Below are 27,507 nucleotides of genomic sequence, written 5' to 3'. Positions count from 1 at the left end.
TCCCCGTAAGGTTAACAGCTGATCTTTCAGCAGAAACTCTGCAAGCCAGAAGGGACTGGCAGGACATATTTAAAGTGATGAAGGAGAAAAACCTGCGACCAAGATTACTCTACCCAGCAAGGATAGTGTAAGACAAGCAAAAGCTGAGAGAGTTCAGCACCACCAAACCAGCTTTACAACAAATACTAAAGGAACTTTTCTAGGCAAGAAACAGAAGAGAAGGAAAAGACCTACAATAATGAACCCAAAACAATTAAGAAACTGGGAATAGGAACATACATATCGATAATTACCTTAAGTGTATATGGACTAAATGCTCACACCAAAAGACACAGAATGGCTGAATGGATACAAAAACGAGACCCATATATATGCTATCTACAAAGGACCCACTTCAGACCTAGAGACACATACAGACTGAAAGTAAGGGGATGGAAAAAGATATTCCATGCAAATGGAAACCAAAAGAAAGCTGGAGTAGCGATTCTCATACCAGACAAAATAGACTTTAAAATAAGGACTATTACAAGAGACAAAGAAGGACACTACATAATGATCAAGGGATCGATCCAAGAAGAAGATATAACACTTGTAAATATTTATGCACCCACCATAGGAGCACCTCAATACATAAGGCAAATAGTAACAGCCATAAAAGGGGAAATCGACAGTAACACATTCATAGTAGGAGACTTTAACACGCCACTTTCACCAATGGACACCACATCCAAAATGAAAATAAATAAGGAAACACAAGCTTTAAATGATACATTAAACAAGATGGACTTAATTGATATTCATAGGACACTCCATCCAAAAACAACAGACTACACATTTTTCTCAAGTGCTCATGGAACATTCTCCAGGATAGATTATATCTTGAGTCACAAATCAAGCCTTGGTAAATTTAAGAAAATTGAAATTGTATCAACTATCTTTTCCGACCACAACGCTATGAGACCAGATAGCAATTACAGCAAAACATCTGTAAAAAATACAAACACATGACGGCTAAACAATACACTACTTAATAACTAAGTGATCACTGAAGAAATCAAAGAGGAAATAAAAAAATACCTAGAATCAAATGACAATGGAGACACGACGACCCAAAACCTATGGGATGCTGCAAAAGCAGTTCTAAGAGGGAAGTTTATAGCAATACACGCCCACCTTAAGAAACAGGAAACATCTCGAATAAACAACCTAACCTTGCACCTAAAGCAATTAGAGAAGGAAGAACAAAAAAACCCCAAAGTTAGCAGAAGGAAAGAAATCATAATAATCAGATCAGAAATAAATGAAAAAGAAATGAAGGAAACAATAGCAAAGATCAATAAAACTAAAAGCTGGTTCTTTGAGAAGATAAGCAAAATAGATAAAACATTAGCCAGACTCATCAGGAAAAAAGGGAGAAGACTCAAATCAATAGAATTAGAAATGAAAAAGGAGAAGTAACAACTGACACTGCAGAAATACAAAAGATCATGAGAGATTACTACAAGCAACTCTATGCCAATAAAATGGACAACCTGGAAGAATTGGACAAATTGTTAGAAATGCACAACCTGCCAAGGCTGAATCAGGAAGAAATAGAAAATATGAACAGACCAATCACAAGCACTGAAATTGAAACTGTGATTAAAAATCTTCCAACAAACAAAAGCCCAGGACCAGATGGCTTCACAGGCGAATTTTATCAAACATTTAGAGAAGAGCTAACACCTATCCTTCTCAAACTCTTCCAAAATATAGCGGAGGGACGAACACTCCCAAATTCATTCTACGAGGCCACCATCACTTTGATACCAAAACCAGACAAGAATGTCACAAAGAAAGAAAACTACAGGCCAATATCACTGATGAACACAGATGCAAAAATCCCCAGCAAAATACTAGCAAACAGAATCCAACAGCACATTAAAAGGATCATACACCACGATCAAGTGGGATTTTTTCCAGGAATGCAAGGATTCTTCAATATATGCAAATCAATGAATGTGATAAACCATACTAAGAAACAGAAGGAGAAAAACCATATCATTATCTCAACAGATGCAGAGAAAGCTTTCGACAAAATTCAACACCGATTTATGATAAAAACCCTGCAGAAAGTAGGCATAGAGGAAACTTTCCTCAACATAATAAAGGCCATATATGACAAACCCACAGCCTACATCGTCCTCAATGGTGAAAAACTGAAAGCATTTCCACTAAGATCAGGAACAAGACAAGGTTGCCCACTCTCACCACTCTTATTCAACACGGTTTTGGAAGTTTTAGCCACAGCAATCAGAGAGGAAAAGGAAATAAAAGGAATCCAAATCGGAAAAAAGAAGTAAAGATGTCACTGTTTGCAGATGATATGATACTATACACAGAGAATCCTAAAGATGCTACCAGAAAACTACTAGAGCTAATCAATGAATTTGGTAAAGTAGCAGGATACAAAATCAATGCACAGAAATCTCTGGCATTCCTATACACTAATGATGAAAAATCTGAAAGTGAAATCAAGAAAACACTCCCATTTACCATTGCAACAAGAATCAAACATCTAGGAATAAACCTACCCAAGGAGACAAAAGACCTGTATGAAGAAAATTATAAGACACTGATGAAAGAAATTAAGGATGATACAAAGAGATGGAGAGGTATACCATGTTCTTGGATTGGAAGAATCAACATTGTGAAAATGATTCTACTACCCAAATCAAGCTACATATTCAATGCAATCCCTATCAAACTACCACTGGCATTTTTCACAGAACTAGAACAAAAAATTTCACAATTTGTTTGGAAACACAAAAGACCCCGAATAGCCAAAGCAATCTTGAGAACGAACAACGGTGCTGGAAGAATCAGGCTCCCTGACTTCACACTATACTAGAAAGCTACAGTAATCAAGACAGTATGGTACTGGCACAAAAACAGAAATATAGATCAATGGAACAGGATAGAAAAGCCCAGAAATAAACCCCTGCACATATGGTCACCTTATGTTTGATAAAGGAGGCAGGAATGTACAGTGGAGAAAGGACAGCCTCTTCAATAAGTGGTGCTGGGAAAATTGGACAGGTACGTGCAAAAGTATGAGGTTACATCACTCCCTAACACCATACGCAAAAATAAGCTCAAAATGGATTAAAGACCTATTTAAGGCCAGAAACTGTCAAACTCTTAGAGGAAAACATAGGCAGAACACTCTATGACATAAATCACAGCAAGATCCTTTTTGACCCACCTCCTAGAGAAATGGAAATAAAAACAAAAATAAACAAATGGGATCTAATGAAACTGCAAAGCTTTTGCACAGCAAAGGAAAACATAAACAAGATGAAAAGCCAACCGTCAGAATGGGAGAAAATATTTGCAAATGAAGTAACTGACAAAGGATTCATCTCCAAAATTTACAAGCAGCTCATGCAGCTCAATAACAAAAAAAACAAACAAATAACCCAATTCAAAAATGGGCAGAAGACCTAAATACATTTCTCCAAAGAAGATATACAGACTGCCAACAAACACACGAAAGAATGCTCAATGTCATTAATCATTAGAGAAATGCAAATCAAAACTTGAATGAGACACCATCTCACACCAGTCAGAATGGCCATCACCAAATACTCTAGAAACAATAAATGCTGGAGAGGGTGTGGAGAGAAGGGAACACTGTTGCACTGCTGGTGGGAATGGGAATTGGTACAGCCACTATGGAGAACAGTATGGAGGTTCCTTAAAAAACTACAAATAGAACTACCATATGACCCAGCAATCCCACTACTGGGCATATACCCTGAGAAAACCGTAATTCAAAAAGAGTCACGTACCAAAATGTTCATTGCAGCTGTATTTACAACAGCCCGGAGATGGAAACAACCTAAGTGCCCATCATTGGATGAATGGATAAAGAAGATGTCGCTCATATATACAATGGAATATTACTCAGCCATAAAAAAAAACGAAATTGAGCTATTTGTAGTGAGGTGGATAGACCTAGAGTCTGTCATACAGAGTGAAGTAAATCAGAAAGAGAAAGACAAATACTGTATGCTAACACATACATATGGAATTTAAGAAAAAAAAAATGTCATGAAGAACCTAGGGGTAAGACAGGAATAAAGACACAGACCTACTAGAGAACGGACTTGAGGATATGGGGAGGGGGAAGGGTGAGCTGTGACAAAGCGAGAGAGACGCACGGACATATATACACTACCAAACGTAAGGCAGATAGCTAGTGGGAAGCAGCCGCATAGCACAGGGAGATCAGTTCGGTGCTTTGTGACCACCTGGAGGGGTGGGATAGGGAGGGTGGGAGGGAGGGAGACACAAGAGGGAAGAGATATGGGAACGTATGTATATGTATAACTGATTCACTTTGTTATAAAGCAGAAACTAACACACCATTGTAAAGCAATTATACACCAATAAAGATGTTAAAAAAAAAAAGATGTAAAAAAACAAACAAAAAAACCCAGCATGTTTGGAAGAAATATGGAAAATATTAAAAGACCCAAACCAAACTTTCAGCGATAAAAAAATCTAAATCTAAGATGAAATAAACTGGGTAGGATTAATAGCATATTTGACATTGCAGAAAAAAAGATGAATAAACTTAAAGCCATTTAAGAGAAGCTGTCCAAAATGAAACACAGAGAATAAACACCAAAAAACAATAATAAATAAGAGTATCACTAGGCTCTAAGACAACTTAAAGTCTCCTGATATAAGTTTAACCGAAGTCCTCAGAGTACTAGGAGAAGAGGGACTATTTGACATAAAAAATGGCTGAAATTTTTCCAAATCTGATGAAAACTAATAAACCCATGATTTGAGAAGCCCAATAAATTCAAGCGTAAGAAACATGAAAATAATTATGTAAAGTCACATCATAATTAAACTGCCAAAAGTCAGTGATGAAATTAAAAAACAGCCAAACATCCCATCAGAGCCGTATGCAAAGCAGCAGGAAAATACTGACCTATAACGAAGGGAAAAGTTAATTAACTGAAACAGATCAGGCAGTAACACAAATGAAAGTAATAGTCACAAAAACATTTAAACAGTTTTTAAACTGTATTCTGTATGCTCAAAAAGCTGGAGGAAAGTTAAGTAGACACATGGAAAACAAACACACAAAAATGAACTTCTAGCAAAGAAAACTATAATATCTGAGATGAAAAAATGCACTGAATAGCATTAAGGACAGATTAGATAATAAGAAGCAAAGATTAATGAATCTGAAGGTAGAGCATTAGAAAAGACCTGAAATGAAATGCACAGAAAATGAACATAGCATTAGTGAATCACGATACACATTCATGACTGAAGGGAAATTTACAGCACTAAATGTCTGTATTAGAAAAAGGTCTGAAATCAATGACCTCACCTTTCCTCCTTTGAAAAACTAGAAAAAGAAGAGCAAATGAAGCCCAAAGTAAGTAGAAGAAATGAAATAAAGGTAAGAGTCTAAATTTACTTACAGAAATGAAATAGAAAAAATTTAAACTTTTAAAGAGTATGGTAAGAAACAGTTATTTTAAAATTTCATTTTAAAACTAGAATGTGAGCAAGAGAAGAAAGAAAGGAACAGAGACAAACTACAAAATAGCCAGAAAACAATTAACAAAATGGCAGTAAGTACACACCTATCAATAATAAAATGTAAATAGACGAATTCTCCAATTAAAAGACAGAGTGGCTGAATGGATTAAAAAACAACTTGCAGCTAGCTATATGCTGCCTACAGGAGACTCACTTCAGATATAAGGACACACAGACTGAAAGTGAAGGGATGGAAAAAGATACACCATGCAAGTGGAAACCAAAAGAAAGTTGTGGTAGCTACACTTATGTAAAATAAAATAGACTTTAAAACTAAGACTGCAAGGACCTCCTTGGTGGTCCAGTGGTTAAGAATCCATCTGCCAGGGCAGCAGACACGGGTTTGAGCCCTGGTCTGGGAAGATTCCACATGCCGCGGAGCAACTAAGCCCATGCGCCACAACTACTGAGTCTGCGCTCTAGAGCCGATGAGCCACAACTACTGCAGCCCGGGCACCTAGAGACTGTGCTCTGCAACAAGAGAAGCCACCACAATGAGAAGCCCGTGCACCGCAAGTAAGAGCAGCCCCCACTTGCAGCAACTAGAGAAAGCCCACGTGCAGCAACGAAGACCCAATGCAGCCAAAAATAAATAAATAAATTTATAAAAATAAATAAATAAATAAATAAAAATAAAACTAAGGTTGTAACAAGAGACAAAGGCATTACATAATGATAAAGGGGTGAGTCCAACAGGAGGATATAATATTTGTAAATATATTATAAATATTATATTAGGTGCACCCAACACAGGAGCACCTAAATGTATAAAGCAAATATTAACAGTCCTAAAATTCCATTTAAAAAGAAAGCTACTCACTCAGCGCATACAGTTTTTCCTGCTGATGTATGTGCAGATACTAGAACAGACTGATTATTATCAACACACTGAATGGCTTCTCTTTGAAAAGCATCAAGAATGAACGGGTATTCCTATAAAAAAAATTAGTATCTGTATGAAGACACCTAGACACATTATAGTACACTTAAAACCAAGAGACACTACCCCTAGAAGCATTCTGGGAGCATTTCTTTATGAGTCTATTTGGGAAATATGCCACCCACCAGAGAAAATTAGGAAGAATGAAAAAAAAAACTTTAACCAGACAGCATAGAAGTTATTTCTACTGTCTGATCTTTCAATTATTATGTTTATATATGTTAATTACAACACAATAATCATTACCATTTGTCAAGAACATGCTTTATGGTGGGCACTGTGCAACACAGTTTCCACCTACTAATCTTCACAGCAACCCCTAACGTATATATAATTTCCTTTCACAGATGGGAACTCTGAGGCTCTGAAAAGGCAAGGCCTCAATCAAGTTCACTCAGCAAAGGCAGAATAATATATCTATTAGACTTGAAGAGTTCATGTTTACCCCACCATACTGCCTTTTTTACTGAAGAAAATGACTTGGAAAATTTATATTACTCTTTTACCATCTATCAGGGTTTCAAAATCCATTTAATATCAGTATAAGAGTTTAAGTTTCATTAGAAGTTTGTTCAACTCCCAAAACTATACACAAAACTGATTGTACACATGCATTTTTTTCTAGAGAAAGATCAGTACTTTTCATTAGATTCATTAAAAACGTTGAGAATTATTTTCATTTTTAAAAATCTTATCACATGATACTTGGTTTTCAGCATGGTTGTTTATTGATTTGGTTCTCACCATATTTGACTTCAGGTGGCGGCTTCTTAATTTGTACATATATATGTGTGTGTGTGTGTGTGTGTATACACACACACACAGACACACACACACTGGGAAGTATGAGGATCTCACTTAAAAGTTTATCTTGAAGATTTTTAGGAAAACAGACTCACAAAACTGTACAAACCGTACGGCCCAAAGTACAAACCTTTGCAGCTTTTCCAACGCGAGGTTTAAGTGGTAGATAATCTTCATCTGCAGGAAGTGCAACCTGATGTTAAAAAAAAAAATCAATTTACTATTCGAGAATTGATGCATTCAGCACTCCCTAATCAATGATGGTTTGAAAAATAAAGGTGGTGAACTAGTGTTTCTGACAGTCTTAGACACTGTAAAATTAAATAACCACCTTTGAGAAAAATGCAAAAGCTACAACATTCAAAAAACTTCTATTAGTGTTTATCTGATAGTAATCTAATTAAAAGCACTTAAGTCTATCTCCCAGAAGGAACTGTTTATTAAGGTCTAGGACCTATCTCAGCTATCTTTGTATTTTCTATATCTAATGTACTTCCTGACATTAATGAATGCTCAAAAAAGCAGAATGGACATAAAAAGGGATGCCACTATATGAAAGAAAACTATGTGGAATAAAATGGTATTATTTCCTGGAACAGGAAACTAATTTTCCTCCAGTGAAGATTAAGATCTGGAGAGCAGTTCACAATATATGTAAATTCCCAATATGTAAGCCAATTAGTGTATAAATAATCAATCAACAAGGGCAAAGTACTGTACACACAGAAGTTAGAAATAATTTCTAAGAGCAAAATTTCAACAAACAAGTATGAGATAAGATTAGCTGTCTTAGAATATTGAGAGATTGTTGGTAAATATGCAATTCAATTATAATCAAGATGATGTGTGTAGTGTTTCAAAAGGAATAACTAGAACCTGACTGTAATTAAGTGAAACGATAAATTATGAAACTCAATGAACAATACCCAATATAATAACTGTGTTAGAAGCAATGTGGAACTCTAAATGGAATCTATAAAGGGATAGAATTTGGTAGTTTATCCAGCACACATTATGAAAGAATTAATTTATGAGTTGTTTTTATTAGTGAATGAACCCTTCCAGGGACAGGAATAGTTTTCATCAGTCTTCCCCTTAAGACTACATATTCCCCTTTATTATGACACCAAGAAACTTCTAAGTAGTTTCTGACTCCTAGGTAGTTTGACAATAAGAGGACTACTTATCCATTAATTTAAGGGAATGTCCCTCTTTTGTTATACCATACCATGACTATGATGAAAGTGATTCTATCCGAAGAGCACAACCTCTGGTGCACTGACAAAATCAAATTTCAGAATCCGAAAATCTGAAGACTAGACCCTAAATCATGGTGTGATCCTCATCAAGGTATGATCAACCTGCGGGGCCATACCTGGTTACTTGGTTCACCTCCCTCACATCTCTCCTGACACTTGCTATGACATGAACAAAAAACATTAACACAAAGCAATTAAGACTTTAACATTTCTGAGATTTAATAGCAGCAACAATAACAAATTGTGTTTTCACATGTATGAGAATCAGAGTTTTGTTTTTATTCTCTAAAAACAGTCTGGGTAACACTAACTTATAACAGACAGGTAGAAGAGAAGCCTACAGAGACTAAGGAGTCAGAAAAATAGAAAAACAACAGAATAATCAAGAGTCAAATAGACTTAGCAATTAGTTATTCGTGATTTTTGCCAGAGCAGTTTGAAAGACATGGAGAAAGAAGAAATCTAACTATAGTAGATTAAAAGATGACTGGAAGGTTAGGAAGTTTAGCAGGGATTTTCTGTTTATTTATTTTTTTTAAATATGGAACACTTCACGAATTTGTGTGTCATCCTTGCACAGAGGCCATGCTAATCTTCTCTGTATCGTTCCAATTGTAGTATATGTGCTGCCGAAGCGAGCACTTAGCAGGGATTTTCTAAGCAGAGCACTCAATAACAACTCTGAAAAGAAAGGGACCGTAACTTTTTTTGTTTATCTCTTTATATTCAGTGAATAATAAAATATACCTGGCACCCAAAAGATATGTACTGAATGAATGACTACAATGGGGAAGAAGAAACACAACACAGTGGCTAAAAAGCAACACAGAACAAAAGAGAAGCTTTTGAATATTCATATGCTGATAAGAAAAGGAAAATAGAGAAAAGGAGACACCAGAAACAGTCAAGGGAAAATGGAATGATCCAAGTCTTTGTGGAGGCAGGATAGGATACAACCAAGAACACTGGCAGAGCAACTCTCCTCAGCCTAAACAATGCAGTGCCTTGTCCTTTGAGTGGATGTGACTCCAACTTGGTATCTTCAAACCTCTAGATAAAGTAAAAGGTAAGGTTACCTGCTAAAAAAGTGAGAGGAGATAACAGAATGGAGGGCTTGAGGATAATCATGAAGGAGGACAGAAAGAACTTCTGACCTCTTGAGAGCAAAATTTGTGTGTGTTTGAGGTTTTTCTCCCATCTTTTTAAGACCACAGCATCAAATAGGGTCTAATGTAAGTGTTTAATGAATGATCTAATGGATATTATACCTGCCAAACTAAGTGATATTCTAAAGGAACATAAGGAAATTTCAAGTAGAAAAACAGGTGTTTAAAAAAGTAACGTTCCAGATCTACATCAAAAGCAATTTTTGTTAATTTGGAATTACTCTGCTTATTTGATAAAGTCTTTAATAAGATTCCTCAATTAACTGTAGCAATAACATATAAGGTTACATGGTAAAAGCAGAAGGGCTTAATAGAAAGAACTAGTGTTACAGTTTCCTTATGTCCCATGTTTACAAATGCTCACTGATCAACGGTTACTACAAGCTATCAGTGACCACCATCTTGTGGCAAACAATGAAACTGCAATATATCAGTCATCAGAGCAAAACACAAAAAAGCACGGGACCTGCAAAATGTCACTGTTACTTGACTTTAGGAGCATGGGAATAAACATGTACTAAATTCCTACTCAGCAAAACAAAACAAACAAAAAAACCCTACTCTGTGCTGGGTATCTCACCTAATTTTCTTACATAATCTTCACAACCACCCCATGATGTAAATCCCATTATTCTAAACTTACAAATTAGAAAACCAATGTCAAAGAGGTTAAGAAATTTATCCAAGACTGTAGTTAGGAAAAGCACTGTGTCAGTGTCTAAGCTCAGGTTTGAATACAAACCCCCAGCTCCTTCCACTAGACTATGTACACTGACTGCACAGAAACTACATATTGTTTCCAAAGCCCTTAAGGCTAAACTGCTTGTCAATCATCAGATTAGATAGTCCAAAGCAAAATCCCACTTATAACACCAACTTACCATACACTGTTTGTGCTTACCTCATGTGTACACCCTTCGACAGTTTCAACTGATTGTACCTTGACCCTGGGCATCAAGTCTGACAAACTTAAAAAAAAAATTGTTAAAATTACATTAAAATAAATTACTGAGAATTATATATGTTGGGAATTCAAAATGGTGAGTTAGCATCTTTTATTACAAATACAAAACAGACAGACTCCAAGTGGATTATTCAAAGAATTATGTCAGCTTAGTTCCAGTAACTATTTTGGATAAAAAGTACCTCTACAAAAGCATTATCACTGCTTCAAAACACAAAGCTGCTTATAAAAACCATTACGGGGCTTCCCTGGTGGCGCAGTGGTTGAGAGTCCACCTGCCGATGCAGGGGACACGGGTTCGTGTCCCGGTCCGGGAAGATCTCACATGCCGCGGAGAGGCTAGGCCCGTGAGCCAGTGTGTGCAGAGCCTGTGCTCCGCAACAGGAGAGGCCCGCATACCGCAAAAAAGAACCCAAAAAAACCAAAGGAAGTATAAAATAAACTAGCCTAATACAGATGTTGCTATAATTTATAGAAGTGTTCCCTCTTCTCATCAAAATCCTAAGTTATACTCATCTAGGTTCTCTGTTTAGACTCTGAAACGACATGATTGTGGATAAATTGAAGAAAAATAGATGTATTTCTGCACTAGATCCATTATTATTGATTGTACTTCTGATTTTTTACTTTAAATCAATAACCATACTTTGGATAAAACCCAAGAGTTACTACAATAAGCAACAATGATTTTAAATTATCAGTATTATTTTGTAACCTATTCCACTAGTTTGGACAAACAGTGCATCTTAAGTATTTCAGTAATACATCTACCACCATTTACAGTACCTACTTTTGCTAGCTACAACAGCAGCTAACCGGTTAAAAAACAACAACAACAAAACCACAGGAGTAAATTCTTCATTGTAGTGCCAAGCTAGAATATCGCAAATGAGAAAAGCAAAGTCATGATCATCGCTACAAAAGGAAACAGGTCAACCTAAGAAACTAATCAATTTCTAGAAAGTTCCAACTTTTGAACTCAAAGAAACACCCAGCTATTTCAGCCACACATATCCATGGGTCTCCCTCATTGATAGTAGTATTGAGATTCATAGCCACTCTACTGCTACATGCAACAGTGAAAATCTAATTCCTCCTAATGCTCCTTCTCAAGTATTCCCTTCCATTGTGTCAGTTTTATTCTTTCCTTTTATCCCACTCTTCCAGTGATCCTCTTCTAAGACATTAACAAATAAATGAAATGGCATTTCTTCTTTTTAAAAAAATCAGGCTTCAAGATTCTTTCTTAAAATTGGATTCAAAAGTATTACAAGCCTTTCTTTTCTATATTGTTTTCCATTTCCCCAAACTTACATAATTGTCCTACAGTTATATGTTTATATGAATATATAAAGAATATTTATTTTCATTTCTCTAATACAACAAATATTTTCATAAAGTAACAACATATAAACAATTTTCAAAACTTCAGGCAACCACCCAAGTTAAGAGTTACTAACATTTATAACAATGGAAATACTACCTTAAGTCTTCAGTTATTGACTCTTCTACCCTGGGCTTCTTTCCAAAAATGGGTTCATCTGTGCCCTCGAAGTCTGCATCTCTCTTGTTTTTTCCAATATTAGTTGACTCAGATTGTAATTTACCATCAAAACGTTTTCTGAAATGTGAACGGTTTAGAATGAATTCTGCAATAGCACTTCTTACTTTAAGGGTGACTCCATAAAATATTATCCCATGTATAATATACACTATTAACAAAAAGTCATGTAAATAGATGTTACAAATCAAAAGTGGCTAAAGCCCAGAATACTCTTATTTTAACTAATGAAACTGAATACTACTCCTCTTTCATTTCAGTTTCTTCAAAATTCTGTTCTAAAAATATTTTGCAACTCACATTAACACAACTATTACTAATATAATATTCTTAAAAACTGTAAAATACCATTAGACATTTACATGAACACTTTCAATAAACATTTAATGCTTTTCTAAACGGCATAATATTACTATTTGGGAGAAATTTTTTTTATGTGGTTGGATTCACTGGTCAAAAGTAGTGACAATAAACAGTGCTTTGTGGATTGGATAACCATAGGGGAAATCAATCTGACCCCTATGCCAATTATACACAAAAATCAATATGGATATTAGATCTAATAGTGAAAGGCAAAAACAACAAAGCCTCTAGAAGATAAAATGAGAAAATTATCTTTAGGTATTACTAAACAGGACATAAAATTGTTAACCAAAAAGTAAGTTTGCTAAATTGGACTGCATTGAAACTAAGAGTTTCTGTAAATCAAAAGGTACCATTAAGAGAGTACAGAGAAAAGACAAAGTGGGAGAAAACACAAATATAACTGACAAAAGGCATATGTATCTAAAATAATGGAAGTGACGGCTACAAATTAAAAAAAAAAAGATAACCAAATAAAAAAATGAGCAAAAGACTAGAACAGGCACTTCACGAAAGAGGATATCCAAATGACCAATAAGCATACCAAAAGGAGCTCAAGAACCATTAATTACCAGGAAAATGGAAATTAAACTATATTAGATCAGTGGCTCCAAAATCATTGATCTCAGAAATGAGAGATTTTGATTTTGATTTTCCAGTCTAAAAGTTACTGAGGATTCCAATGAATTTTGTTTCTGTAGTCTTATCTATTGATGTTTACCACATTAAATATTAAAACTGAAAAAATTAGTATTTTCCCAAAAAAATGTTAATGAGAAGAATGGCATTGTTTTATATTTTTGCAAGTCTCTTTAATGTCTGGCTTAATAGAAGGCAGCTGGACTCTCATCTGTCTCTACATTGAACTTGTGATACAGTTTTTGGCTGAACTATGTGAAGAAAAATTCAGTCTCCTATAGTTGAAAAAGAGCAGGCTTTTCAGGTAATTGGGAATATTCCTCTGATCCCACACCAAACCTCAATCATACTTCGAAAGTTACTGCCAGAGCTACAGTTAAGAATTTTACAAACGGACTTCCCTGGTGGCGCAGTGGTTGGGAATCCCCCTGCCGGTGCAGGGGACACGGGTTTGTGCCCCGGTCCGGGAGGATCCCGCATGCCGCGGAGCGGCTGTGTCCGTGAGCTGTGGCCGCTGAGCCTGCGCGTCCGGAGCCTGTGCTCCGCAACAGGAGAGGCCGCAGCAGTGAGAGGCCCGCGTACCGCAAAAAAAAAAAAAAAAAAAAGAATTTTACAATGTTGAGCAAAAGCCAGAAACAAAAGAACATATTCTGTATGAATCCAATTACATTATATTAACAAACAGAAAAAAAACTAACACGTGATTATCGCGTTAGTCACTTTACTGGGGGAAAAAGAGGGATTTCTGCAATATTCTATTTTTTGTCCTGAACAGGGCTTACACTGGTGTGTTCACTAGGAAAATTTGTCCCATGACTTTCGCACTTTTTTTTTGTATGTTTTATTTCAACAGAAAAATTTTTTAAAAAAAGAGTCAACAAATAGTAGTACTGATCTATATGCTTGAATAACATTTCCATAATGAAGTTTATTCTTTGATGCTTGGCAAAACCTGAAATATGTAATTCCTCTCACGCCCCGTTTAGTGGAATGGGTATTCACAGTTGTTCCATATTACTTACATGAATCTCCTCTGGACAAGCGATCAATATCCTTGGCCCTCAGTAAAAGACATGAATGATAATTATGATCCCTCTAGTTCTAACATTTTATTATTCTTTCTGAATTAGTAAGCATCAACCAAAGCATTGTAATTAAACCTACTAGGAGTTGGTACAACTATAAAACAAAGAAACAGGGCTTCCTTGGTGGCGCAGTGGTTGAGAGTCTGCCTGCCGATGCATGGGACACGGGTTCGTGCCCCGGTCCAGGAAGATCCCACATGCTGCGGAGCGGCTGGGCCCGTGAGCCATGGCCGCTGAGCCTGCGCGTCCAGAGCCTGTGCTCCGCAGTGGGAGAGGCCACAGCAGCTATACCTTTGAGAAGCTTAAAACCTAAATTCATTGTAGAATACTTTCCTTCAGAAGAGTTCCATTATTCTTTAATACTATATTCAACTCTCTATTCAACTGTATTCTTATCTAAACAATTGAATGATTCTAATCAAGTCTCGACATCAGCAGCTGTCCAAGATATATACATGCAAGTACCTATATAACTTTAAATTTCTAGTAACCATATTAAAATAGTTTAAAAAAGAAACCAATTTTAATGTATTTCATTTAACCCAAAATATACAAAATATTATAATTTCAGTATATAAAGATAAAAATGATGTATTTGACATTTTTTATAACAAGTTTTCAAAATACAGTGTATATTTTACATTCACAGAACATGTCAATTCTGATTAACTACATTTAAGTGCTCAACAGCTACAGGTAGGTAGTAGCTATTACAGGAGTCCCCCCTTATCTATGTTTTCCCTTTCCAAGGTGTCAGTTACCCAAGGTCAACTGAGGTCCAAAAATATTAAACAGAAAATTCCAGAAGTAAATAATTCATAAGTTTTAAACTGGATGCCTTTTTGAGTAGCATGATGAAATCGTGCACATTCCTGCTCCATCCCGCCTGGGACATGAATCATCCCTTTGCCAACAGTATCCAGCCTGTTAAGTCACTTAGTGGCTGTCTAAGTTTTCAGATCACTGTTGTACTATGGCAGTGCTTGTGTTTAAGTAACTCTTGTTTTACTTAATAATGGCCCCGAAGCACAAGAGTAGTGATGCTGGCAACGCCAAAGAGAAGCCGTCAAGTGCTTACTTTAAATGAAAAGGTGGGGCTTCCCTGGTGGCACAGTGGTTGAGAGTCTACCTGCCAATGCAGGGGACGTGGGTTCGAGCCCTGGTCTGGGGGGGATCCCACATGCCGCGGAGCAGCTAGGCCTGTGAGCCACAACTACTGAGCCTGAGCATCTGGAGCCTGTGCTCCGCAACGGGAGAGGCCATGACAGTGAGGGGCCCGCGCACTGTGATGAAGAGTGGCCCCCGCTTTCGCAACTGGAGAAAGCCCTTGCACAGAAACGAGGACCCAACACAGCCAAAAATAAATAAATTAATTAAAAAAAAAATGAAAAGGTGAAAGTTCTCAACTTATATATTGATATAATTATTTCATTTTATTTTCAGTAACTGTTAATCTCTTACTGTGCCTAATTTATAAATTATGCTTTCGTAGGTATGTATGTATAGGGAAAATCATACTACATATAGGGTTTGTTACTATCCAAGGTTTCGGGCAACCACTGGGGCTCTTGGAACCTATCCCCCTCACATAAGGGTGGGGGACTACTATAGATTGCATAGTTCAGCTCTAGATATAAGGACAGTTTACAGTAAATACTTGAAGATAAAAAAGCTAGTAAAATGACAGCATAAGAAAGCAAATTCAGGATGTAGAAAAGTATACAGAACAAATGAGCTGGTTTCTCCTTTCATCCACCCCCCCAAAAGAAATCAATAGCGTAAGGAAAAAAGGGACTGTTGTAAAATGAAAGACTTCAGGGATATAACAACCAAAACAGTGTAAGGGCTTTGTCTGGAACCTGATTCAAATAAACCAACTACAAAAAAATACCTTTGAGACAACTGGGGAATCTTACTGTGGATTGACTATTCAATGATATCAAGGAATTATCGTACATTTTGTTAGGTATAACAATGGCATGACAGTTACGTTGGAAAAGAAAGTCACTATCAACAAGAGATGCATACTGAAATATTTAGGGAGAAATAACATGATTAGTAGCATTTGATTTACAAAAAAAGGGTGTGGGAATAAATTGACCATGACTTGATAATACTGAAGCTGAGTTATGCGTACATGGAGTTTTTCATATTATTCTCTCTCTCCAGACAATTCTCATAAAGTTTTTTAAAAAAGCACCCACTTGGTCTAGAGTATTAAATATCAATACAAAAGACAAGATCCTCTAAAGTTCTAGGATTTGCCCTTCTGTGTTATACAAATCAGGTGGAAATCATGCTATACATATTGACTACGATACAAATAATTATGATAGTATGATAGTTACAATAAGGCAAATTGGATTTTTCCCTAAAAATACCTAGACGTCTAGGCCTAGTTAGAAGTGTTGGTAGTAAACAAAGTTCCGTAAGTTAATCATGGTCTATATTTTCTTATGTATTTCCTTTCTCTAATGTTCACATATTTCCTAGTAAAATTAAAATATAAATTGTTTTTATATCCTACAAATTTTCACTTTGGAAGGTTGCAGAAACAGCTTACCCCTGATACACTGCAAAGTGAATTTTCCCTGAGTAATTCTGAAACAAAGTATTTACCGCAGTAGGAAATTATACATGTATCATCTTCATAACATCATAGTTGCCCATTCAAACTACAGAAATTATTAATTATTCCTGTTTGGAAAAAAATTAAAAGAACCTGTCCTCCTTTCTCATTTTCCCTGAAAAGTTCTCCAAGACTACTACACCCTCTAACTCAATGAGAGAGGAAGACTATTTTTCTCCTTTGTTTCACTCTTATGTGACATTTCAAACTCCTGATTGTTCTAATATCCATCTAATCTCTATGTGTGGGAAAACTATACTTTCCCACAGGAATCTCCACTTCAAGCAGGACCAATTGAAATAGCATCCAAATATATACCTACAGTTCTGGTATTTCTCCAAACCCAGATTAAAATTGCCCAATGGATACTTCAATATGGATATACTATCATCACTTCACTTTGTCTCAAGCCAAATTAATTTCGAAATCAAAATCTATAAATTTCCCTATTTTTCTTCTTCCTGATATCCAAGTTCAAAACGTCTCTTTTGACCCCTCTTCCATTGTCCTCCTTAAATAAGGCCTGTCAATTTTTTCCTTCAAAACATTTTATCTTTCCTTTTCCTTCCTTCTGTCACCTCCTGAGTTGAGGTTTTTATAATCTCATAATTAGATAACTGAAATACTTTTCAATCTACTTTTTACTATCAGTGTCTTTCCTCTTTCAATACATTGACTACTGATACCAAATTAATTTTTCTAAACTATCACTCTACCTATCCAGTCACCAAGTTAGGTAAAAAACACATGTTCACCTGGGTTTTTAAAATGAAATCAAAACTCATATGCTTGCTATTCAAGGCCCTTCATAATCTAAAACCAATTTATATTCTCAGGCTTATCTCTTGTAGTCCCTAAGCAAACACTCCGCCTAGCCCAATTTGTGCTACAAAACAAAACAAATCAAAAAAATTCTCAGCGGTCAATAAGGAATCATCTCAACACAGAATAGCTTCTTGCATGTAAGGCTCTCTAGACATCACAAATAGCTCTCTTTCCTGAACTTCTATAGCACTTAACTGTATATACAGCTTATTCTATTTCAAGCTCCTACTAACTCTTTAAAATATGTATCTGTACCACCTCCTTACCTCAAATAAAAGTTCCTTAAGAGCAAAATCATGACTAATTTAATTCAAGCATTCATTGGGTATCCTCCCCCAACGTCAAGAGTAAATTTTATTCATTACTAATGAATCATCTTACTTTAAGTTTCAGGGACCAGTAATTTTTTTAAGTTTTCTTAATAAAATCAAAGAAAGCCAGCATTTGAGAATCTATTATGTGCTAAGCATTGTTAGGCGCTTACACATACTATCTCGTTTACTCCTTACAAACACCCTAGTGGTTGGTGCTATCACCTCATTATGGGCAAGAAAACTGCAGCCTGGATATTGAATCTCTTTCCCGTCTCCTGCTATCTGCCCTTTCCCCTCCCCGTCAATCCAAGTCACATTTTCTAAGCTTCTTAACCCTTTACTCAACTGGTGATTCGTTTCCTGTATTGTGCCCAGTATTGTGCTGGAGCTGGGGGTACAGAAACTAAGAGACACCTGACCTACCCTCACGACCCCAGGGCGCAGGCAGGGGTAATAGTCAGGCCTTACGCAAGCGTCAGAAGTCCACGCTGCCTGCGGCCACTGGAGAACGCCAAGACCCAGCTTCCCCCAAACCAACGTTCTTCCTCCCTCCTCAACATTTTTCTCAACCCCCTTCACTTCCCAACGCCACTAACTTACACCCTACTTCTCGTGGTCTTCAGAAGAGAGTGGGATTTTCTTCCCTCAACACTGAGGAGAGAGAAAGAAAAAAAGGCATTTCGGGACATCTTCCTTACCCGGCCTTTTCCGCAGACCCTGGCGGCCCCTTCCATTTCCCCTTCTCCTTGTCTTTTTTGGCTCCGGGCGCAGTGGTCGAGTCGTCCTCAAACACGCTGAAGAGCTCATCCCCAAAAGCGTCCGCCATCTTTCGGAGCTGCGAGACCGAATCTCCCTCCTACCCAAGATGCTCCGCGACCGCACCGACCGTGACGCCAAGCGAAGCCGCAACAGGGGCCCGTGGGAGACAAAATTAGTCGAGTCACGCAGCCCCGGAGACTTTTTCCCTGCCTCCTTTTTCTCCTTCGACCTTTCCTTTCCTCTCCTAAACACCGGCGGATAGGTAGCTCCTTGGCTAAAGAGGGAGCGAGGCGAGGGTTCCCAGCACGCAGCAGACGCCTAGGTGGGCGGGGAGGAGGCGGGACCTTGGTGAGCCGGACCAATTGCGAAGCAGCGGTTGTAGCAGGGCCTAGAAGCCCGGATGGAGGACGCAAGGTGGCGGCGTGGGACTCGGGGAATGTGAAGAGCTTCTGGAGGCGGTGCGGGAGTGGTTCCGGGACCTGGACCGGGAGGAGTCTTCTGCCGCAGCTGCAACATGGGAGGCAAGAACAAGAAACACAAGGCGCCGGGGGCCGCGGCGGTCCGGGCCGCTGTATCAGCTTCCAGAGCCAAATCCGCCGAGGCCGGAGCTGCCGGGGAGGCCCAAAACAAGAAGCCTGTGGTCAGGCCAACCCCCTCCGCCGCTACTAGCAGCACCAGGGATCCCCGAGTCAAGCAAGGTACGAGCGGTCGGGCCCCGGCCTCCTCCTGAACCGCTACTGCCAGTCCCGAGGGAGAAGCCTTCGCACCTGGGCGGACCCTCGGTCTTAACATTTCTCTCTTTCACACCCGGAGTTGCTGGCTCCCCATCGGGTAGCCTTGTTTTAGATCAGTGTAAGCTGCTTGGGCCTCCAGAGTTCCGACGGTAGCGTCCCCCAAACCTCCACTTCATCTCCTGAGAACAAAAGAAATTTGCATTAGCTCCCGTTTCAGTGCGGATCCGTCCTGAGCCGTCATCTAAACCAGCGAGGCGAATGCAGAGAGTAGTGTGTGGAATTATTAACGTCCTAGAGCCAGACCCATTTTCTCCTTGCTTCTCAAACCATTTTCAGCCACGATGTAGCGTTTCCACGTGTTGTGCAAAAAATAAGTACTTAAGAATTTCAGCACTTACACACCGAATATGGGTAACCTATTGTAAAAATTATCAGCGATCTTTACCGCAGCAGTGCATTTTTGCTTACTGTGTAGTTTGGTTTGATAACTCAATTTGGAGATTGCCGGTTCTGGCTGCAGATCAGCAGGCCACTATTACAGCTGATTTGGACAGTTACACGCTGTTTTCTTCTGCTTAGCTTGTTTGCTTGTAGTTCTTACTGAAACATAAGTCTAGCAAATATTTGTTGAAAACCTACTGTGTATTTGGCATGAAGTTAGGGATGGGATGAGCAAAACAGACAAATCATCTCTCCTGGAGCTTGCCAATCTAATGGCGCACACAGCCATGAAGTAGTCACACAAACGTTGCTCTATGATTGATAAGTGCCACAAAGAAAAGCTAAGGAAGAGAATTTAACAGCGTAATCTGATTTTTACTGGGGAAAAGGAGGAGTAATGGACAGTCTCTTTGAGAAAGTGACAGTATCGGGAGGATGAATAGGTGTTAACGCTGTACAGAATGGGGGAAATAGTATTCCTGGCTGAGGTAAGGAACACTATTGTGCAAAGATCTTGAGTCAGGAAAGAGCATGGGCCTTTAAGCTACTCAGAATGTAAGCACTGCCTAAGGAGGAAAAGAGATGAAACTGAAGAAGTAGGCAGGTAACAAACCTTCACTTAGAAGGTGAATAATAATTCTTTGCCCTACAATATACTGTAACCCTTTAACTACAAAGTTATTATGCCTGCAATTACAAATACATAGAATGTCTCCTTAAATATTCTGTGGCACTTTTACTCTGTGAATCAGCCTCTTTCTAACTCTGTCTTTTCTTGATATTCCTCTGAATTCTTTGAACTTTCTAATAGTCATTTGTTCTATTCTTTGGCTTCCCATTCTCCCAACCCCAAAATATGACCATTACCGTAGGTGTCAGTCTGTGACAGTATGATTCTCTCTACAGCCCTTTCAGGAGAGTTCCTCTACTTCCATTACTTCTGTCTTTTCTTTTGTAGATGACTCCTCAGTCAACATGTCCAATCCTGGTCTATTCCAAGCTCAAGTCAGCCATTTCTGCATTTACTTGGATTTTTGGCCCTGTTTTGCAAGCACGTCAAATTTAATAACATGGCTAATACTGAACTATACTTCTCTCCCCCAAACTAGCTTCTCCTGTGACTTCTTTGTTTCTGTTTTTCCATATTCCTCTATCCAGTGTCAATAGTTATTTTTTATGTCTTCCTTTCTTCTTCACATCCGATCTGTTGTCAAGCTCCGTGCAGTCTTTGCTTACTTCTCTTCCATATATGCCCTTTTCACTTTTTTTTTTTTTTTTTGTGGTACGCGGGCCTCTCACTGTTGTGGCCTCTCCCGTTGCGGAGCACACACTCCGGACGTGCAGGCTCAGCAGCCATGGCTCACGGGCCCAGCCGCTCCACAGCATGTGGGATCTTCCCGGACCGGGGCACGAACCCGTGTCCCCTGCATCGGCAGGCGGACTCTCAACCACTGCGCCACCAGGGAAGCCCTGCCCTTTTCACTTTTGATTTATACTGGTCACACCTCAGTTTAGGCACTCATGAATTTATGGAGTACCAACACAGCCTTCTAATGGGTTTCCCTAGCTGTGCTCTTTTTTCCTTCTCCGGTCTGTTCTGCATAAAGCATCAGATTGATCTTTCAGAACCACTGCTTTGATCATGTCACTTAACAGTTTTTTCTACAGCGTCTTCACTGACTTTGTGATAAAATACAAACCATTCAGCTCGTATCTAAGACCCCCTTTCTAGCCTTTTTACTAGTTCCTATATTCAGCTCTAGCAAATCTGGTGTATTTTCACTGCTCCAAATGCAGCTGTTGGCTTTCTGCCTCCTCATGTTTATTCTTGCTGTTTTCTCTCATTTGGAATGCTATCTATCCCTAATGCTATCTACCAGAATCCTGTAATACCCACCCCAAATATCAACTACTTTTTGAATTCTTCTGTCTCCCCAGCTCATGTATATCATTGTTGTTTGAATCATTCTTTTTGATGTTTAGATCTTGCCTATGTGAGCAATTATACATTTTATCTATCCTATAAAATTGTAGGGGGTAGGAACAGTTTTATGGTTACATATTAACATCCCTCAGTATCTAGTCAAATGCTCTGAATATAGTCATCCAAAAAATTTCTTGGGTAAGTGACAAGGAAAATTTCAGAGGAGTTACTAAGACCAAGAAATCAAAAGAGAGAAAATGAGAGGTTATCTACCAAATTTGTAGAGAATTTTTTATAACCATAAATCGATATATATAGCAGTATAAATAAAATGTTGTAGCAAGATTGCCACATGATTTTGTTTTCTTTTTTTCTCTCTGGATATTTTTATATTACATATAATAGGCCTACTTGGAAGAAAAAAGTGGAAAAGTACACAGAAAAAATGATCTCTGAACTCTTTGTTGTTCCTAATGTAAATGTAACTGTTTTACTCCGCTTCCATCTCTCTCCCTGGCTTTTCAAACAATTTGAAGGATTGTACATAGCATACTTTCTCAAAATTGGACTCTCATCTAGAGGTAGAAAATGACTGGTGCCACGAAATGGTTCTTGGCACAATCCTGGGTATTCTTCCACTTCTATTTTTTCATTTCTTTTGTTTATCAAATAATGTTTGAAGAGCTACTATGTGCCAGGCAAGATTTTAGGCACTGGGGATACCACAAGAACAAAACAGACTGAGATCACTGCTTTCAAGGGGCTTACATTATTGGGGGCTGGTGGAGGGTGCTTACAACCATAAGGCTTGTGTTTGTGAAAATTCTTAAACCTAGTTGAGACTTAAAATCTTAAGAGGGAAATAAGACTAGGGGACTGATGTCATGAATAAATTCATAAAAACCATTATAGTTTTTAGGGTCACCAAAATAAAATAGAAAAAGTGCCATGAAAGTCAGAAAACAGTGACTTGGTAAAGAATAAATTGGGTGGTGGGGTCTGTTTTGGTTTAGAACAGAGATGGCTTTTCTGAGGAAACCTGCTGAGATGATTTGAAGCAACCAGTTATTAGATCTGGAGACAGAATGTTTGAGGCTTAGGCAACAAGGGCAAAGGCCTTAAGGTGGGAACAAGCTTGGCATGATGCAGGAAGACAAGAAGAAAGTCTGTATGGGTGGAGTGAGTGGGGTGGGGGGGGAACTGGTGTTTATATTAAATGAGGAAGAGACCTTAGCTAAGATTAGTCAGGTAGTTTTGGCAGTATGGATGGACTTCCTCACAGACCCTGACTGCTTAGATTATATCAGCTAACTCTAATTTATTCTCCAGATATGCTATACTTCCCCTTCATAGCCTATTTGGGTAATTAGTTGCTTAATTACTCCACCAGAATATGAGTTCCGTGAGGACAAGATTGGGTCTTATTTATTCCTGACTGGGTCTCTTGGCTGGTTTGGTTCCCCTTGCAGATGTGTACTGTTGGGCAGAAGGGAGCCACAGTGCCTCAGTGCACCTATCACCAGCACCAGCACCTCGAAGTGAATGTTTCAGTGATAGTGGGTCATTACAATCACTGTATGATGTAAAAAGCAATACTGTATAAAAGGAAAATATTCCATAAGAAAAAAGAGTATTGGGCAACAAGAAATTGATTCTGGCTGATGCTTCTTTTTTCTTGCTAAGTCATCTTGAGGAAATCACTTAGTTTTTCTGTGCTTCAACTTTAATGTAATAAATATTTTTGAGAGCCAGTTACATATGTTCCTTTGTTCCATGAACAGTCATTATAAATCTGAAACCCTTAGTGCTTTTGCCTTAGGGATACATCCTGCACACTAACTTCCTTATTTCCAGTCAGATTTCCAATAACTCCCTTCATCTGAAACAAAACCAAAACTTGTGGAGAAGGGTCTCTAAGCAGCAAGAAAGGTAGCTGTCATACATCTTATGTACATTACTTGGCAAAAGAATGGGGACCATTTTTATTCCATGGCCTATTGACTTAGAATTGTATTTGAAAATAGGGTTACTCATTTACAAGTTTCAGTATCTATTTTCTTCTGGTGCCATCACTTTTTCCTAGGTAACAGATTAGAATTTGGGGGTGGGGAGTTATTAGGTTGACATTCTGAAAGGTGGCAGCTGACAGGAGAGAAGACCAAAGAATCACTAAATAGAAAATTAGAGCAGTCTCAGGGAATTGGGTAGCCTCTGCAAGCCTCTGAGCAAAGTCATAGATACTCATAATAAGTAATGCATCATGAAAAGCTTTGAATTTTGCTTATTGTATGTATTAATGGCAGGAAGTGTAAATACAGTTTAGAAGGATTTCTATCAGATTGTTTTAAAATGCATTTCAGATTTTGGAGTTTTCATTCATGCCGATTAAAAATCTTACGTGAACATGTTTTAGGAAGAATTTGAAAATGAAAGGGCCTTACTGGTTTACTTGATTTAATTGGTAACATCCCTGGCAAGATCTCATTATTGCTTCAGTTCCTCAGAGTACTGAATAAAATGAAAACATACCATTTTTAGAGACCCTGATTGACACCCAGCGAATTCACAGCAGTGTGGGTGTTCATTCCCCTCCTGATAGTCTGGGGACTTAGATCCTTTATTTGCCCTCTGGAAGTTAGCAGTATAAGCTGACCTCAAGGAAGTGATATGGTCGGACGTTTTAGGTGGAATGGTTGGAGCAGAAAAATGAGAGCCGACTGCAATCTTTAATTCACTAGTTTAAAAAACAAAACCAATCAGGAATTCCCTGGTGGTCCAGTGGTTAGGACTCAGAGGTTTCACTGCTGGGGCTCAGGTTTACCTCCTGGTTGGGGAACCAAGATATCGTAAGCTGCGTGGCGTGGCCAAAACAAAAAAGAAAACCAAAAGACACTTATTAACGGAATTTACAATCTTACCTCTGGCAGTAACACAGGAACCTGAACTGTTTCTCAGTATTGTCTTGGTAATGAAGCATTCATCTGTCTGTACCTTTTCAGAAGGGTTATAACTGGAGCCCCTCCATGGGTTTAGGGACCTCTAAAACTGATTAGTGTGCTAAATTTGTGAATGAATTTACTACAACTGATAAGACCCCCCAGAAATGGTTAAAGACTACTGATATATACTCTCCTTTATAACCATTGACATGAGTTTATGAGCAGGGTTACCAGGATTAAGGTAAAGTCTGAGACTAAAAGATGAGGAAAACCATACCAGGAATACCAGAATTGTTATTATCCTTTAATGTATTCTAGGTAGCTTTGGGTACCTTCTTAACTATAGCACAGAAGTAATTCAGGGACCCACCAATGTTCCTAGTTCAGACTGCTCAAATGTAAATAGTTATTTTCAGAAACTTTGGTTTTCCTTTTTAAATGCCTCATTATATTAACTAGCATCTTAAAATGAACAACCCAATGTAAGTCAACAGAGACTAAAATCCTGGACTTTATAATAAGCAACTCTTTAATGTTTAGGTTTCTCAAAGTGAAAAAAAATCCTATTTTAAGGTTTATAAAAGCAGAGTAACAAGGTTTTGTACGATTCTAGGATTATTTTTATATAGCAGTGGTTCTCAAAGTGTGCTTAGGGGATCCTGGGGAACTTTTGAGACCTTTCTAGCAGAGGCTTAATGAGATCAAACTATATTCATAATAATTCTAAAATGTTATTTGCCATTTTCATGTTCATTTTCTCTCTAGTGTACAGCGACTACATGATGTGTGATATTACAGAAGACTGAATGCAGAAGCCAGATGTTAAGAGATTTGCAAAAGTAGAAAACAATTTTTTTGATTTGGAAAATATAGTTATTTTTCATAAAAGTACTATATTAACATGTAGTAGGTTTATTTTTAATGAATTAATAAATATTTTTTAAAATTTCCCTTTTGGGACTTCCCTGGTGGTCCAGTGGTAAAGAATCCACCTTGCAATGCAGGGGACGTGTGTTCAATCCCTGGTTAGGGAACTAAGATCCCACATGCCGTGGGGCAGCTAAGCCTGCATACCACAACTGCTGAGCTCGCATGCCTCAACTGGAGCCCACGCGCCTCATCTAGAGAAGAGAAAATCCGCATACCACAACTAGAGAGAAGCCCGCACACCGCAACGAAGAGCCCGAAGAGCCCGTGTGCCTCAACAAAGGTCCCACGTGCGGCAACTAAGACCCAACGCAGCCAAAAATAAATAAAAATAATAAATCTTTAAAAATAAATAAAATTTCCCTTTTAATTTATAGTATGATAAATATCAATATTATAACCTACATAAACAAAAAGTATTTGGGATCTTCAATAATTTTTAAGAGAGTAAGGAGATCATGAGACCAACGTTTGAAAATAAAATGTGTTCCTTCCCGGTTATTCATTGTTAGAAAACTGTTAATATATAGCATTTCTATTGACTGGAACAGACTTGGCAACTGTAGTGGGTTGAGTAGTGTTCCCCAAAATTTCATGTCCACATGGAACGTCAGAATGTGATCTTATTTGGAAAAAAGATCTTTGCAGGTGTAATTAGTTAAGGATCTTGAGATGAAGTCATCGTGGATTTAGGGAGAGCCCTAAATCCAATGACTAGCATCCAGAGAAAGGAGACAGATTTGCATACAGAGAGACAGAGGGAATAAGGCCACGTGAAGACCTATTTTAAGAAGGAGGCAGACAAGCCAAACAACACCTGGCGTCACCAGAAGCCAGAAGAGGCAAGAAAAGAGTTTTATCTAGAGACTTCAGAGGGAGTATGGTCCTACTGATACCTTGATTTTGGACTTCTAGCCTTCAGAATTGAGAGAGAATGTTTCTGTATATTCAGCCACCAAGTTTGTACAGCAGCCTTGGAAACTAATATAGCAACCTTATACTCAGTAGGAGAGAATGATAGGAACTCCCACCTCCTTTTTGCCTTAGGAGGAGTGCTTTCTCTTCAGAATTACCCATCTTCTCTGCCAGGAATCAAATATCCTCTGAGAGGTCTTACTTCAGCTAAGTGCCAGGCATTTACACTCTGAGAAACTAGTTAACCTAGAGAGTGCTAAGCGGTAGAATGTTTTTGCTAATTTAGCGGAAGTATTGCTGACTTCCAGATTGAGTTCTTTGGTAAAGTGGAAAAGAAAGAGCTGAAATCAAATATTTAATGTTTAGCGATCTTTAGAGGAAAATTAAAATAGTGTAATGGATATTAATCATTAAATTACCTTGACTGTTCATTGTTATATACAGGTCCGAAAATTTATAGTTTTAATTCTGCAAATGATTCTGGTGGTCCTGCAAATCTGGATAAATCTATCTTGAAAGTGAGTATCAAGGTTTTGAGTCATTTCAAGAAATGTTACCTTAAAAAAAAGATATACTCTTAAATATAAGCAAGTGATGGGGTGTTTTAAATTTTTGTAAATAGTACAGTAATTCCTCATCGATACTAAATAAAAGTAAATCGTACACATCTGTTGAGAGCCTGTAAAAAATTAAGGAAGAGCTGGATAAGGTC

General features: G+C 38.0%; 2 protein-coding genes and 1 non-coding gene across 8 annotated transcripts in view; 1 reads left to right on the top strand and 2 right to left on the bottom strand.

Annotated features, from left to right (window-relative positions):
* MTREX (Mtr4 exosome RNA helicase) overlaps nt 1-19,166 on the bottom strand; it is a 128,244-nt gene extending 109,078 nt beyond the window's left edge. For 2 of the 6 annotated variants that reach the window (XM_060142956.1, XM_060142959.1), the window contains exons 1-5: nt 18,855-19,161; nt 12,224-12,361; nt 10,678-10,744; nt 7,482-7,544; nt 6,428-6,540 (exon numbers count right to left, since the gene is read on the bottom strand). In XM_060142956.1, coding sequence (XP_059998939.1) covers nt 6,428-6,540; nt 7,482-7,544; nt 10,678-10,744; nt 12,224-12,361; nt 18,855-18,982 — 509 coding nt within the window. In that variant the 5' untranslated portion in view covers nt 18,983-19,161. Of the gene's footprint in view, nt 1-6,427; nt 6,541-7,481; nt 7,545-10,677; nt 10,745-12,223; nt 12,362-18,854 lie in introns of those variants that run through there. The other 4 variants (XM_060142960.1, XM_060142957.1, XM_060142958.1 and 1 more) reach the window with 4 other exon arrangements.
* Nucleotides 9,146-9,252, bottom strand: LOC132518987 (U6 spliceosomal RNA). Its single transcript, XR_009540092.1, has one exon. It is a non-coding gene; the product is annotated as a U6 spliceosomal RNA (small nuclear RNA).
* Nucleotides 19,106-27,507, top strand: part of DHX29 (DExH-box helicase 29) — a 48,222-nt gene continuing 39,820 nt past the window's right edge. Inside the window, exons 1-2 of the mRNA XM_060142953.1 lie at nt 19,106-19,613; nt 27,240-27,313. Of these exons, the coding sequence (XP_059998936.1) occupies nt 19,430-19,613; nt 27,240-27,313 (258 nt within the window). The 5' untranslated portion in view covers nt 19,106-19,429. The remainder of the gene's footprint in view (nt 19,614-27,239; nt 27,314-27,507) is intronic.

Source organism: Lagenorhynchus albirostris, chromosome 3 (genome assembly GCF_949774975.1).
Source record: "Lagenorhynchus albirostris chromosome 3, mLagAlb1.1, whole genome shotgun sequence".
NCBI lineage: Eukaryota > Metazoa > Chordata > Mammalia > Artiodactyla > Delphinidae > Lagenorhynchus > Lagenorhynchus albirostris.
Note: the sequence above shows the minus strand (reverse complement) of the source record. Positions and strands in the feature narration are given on the sequence as shown.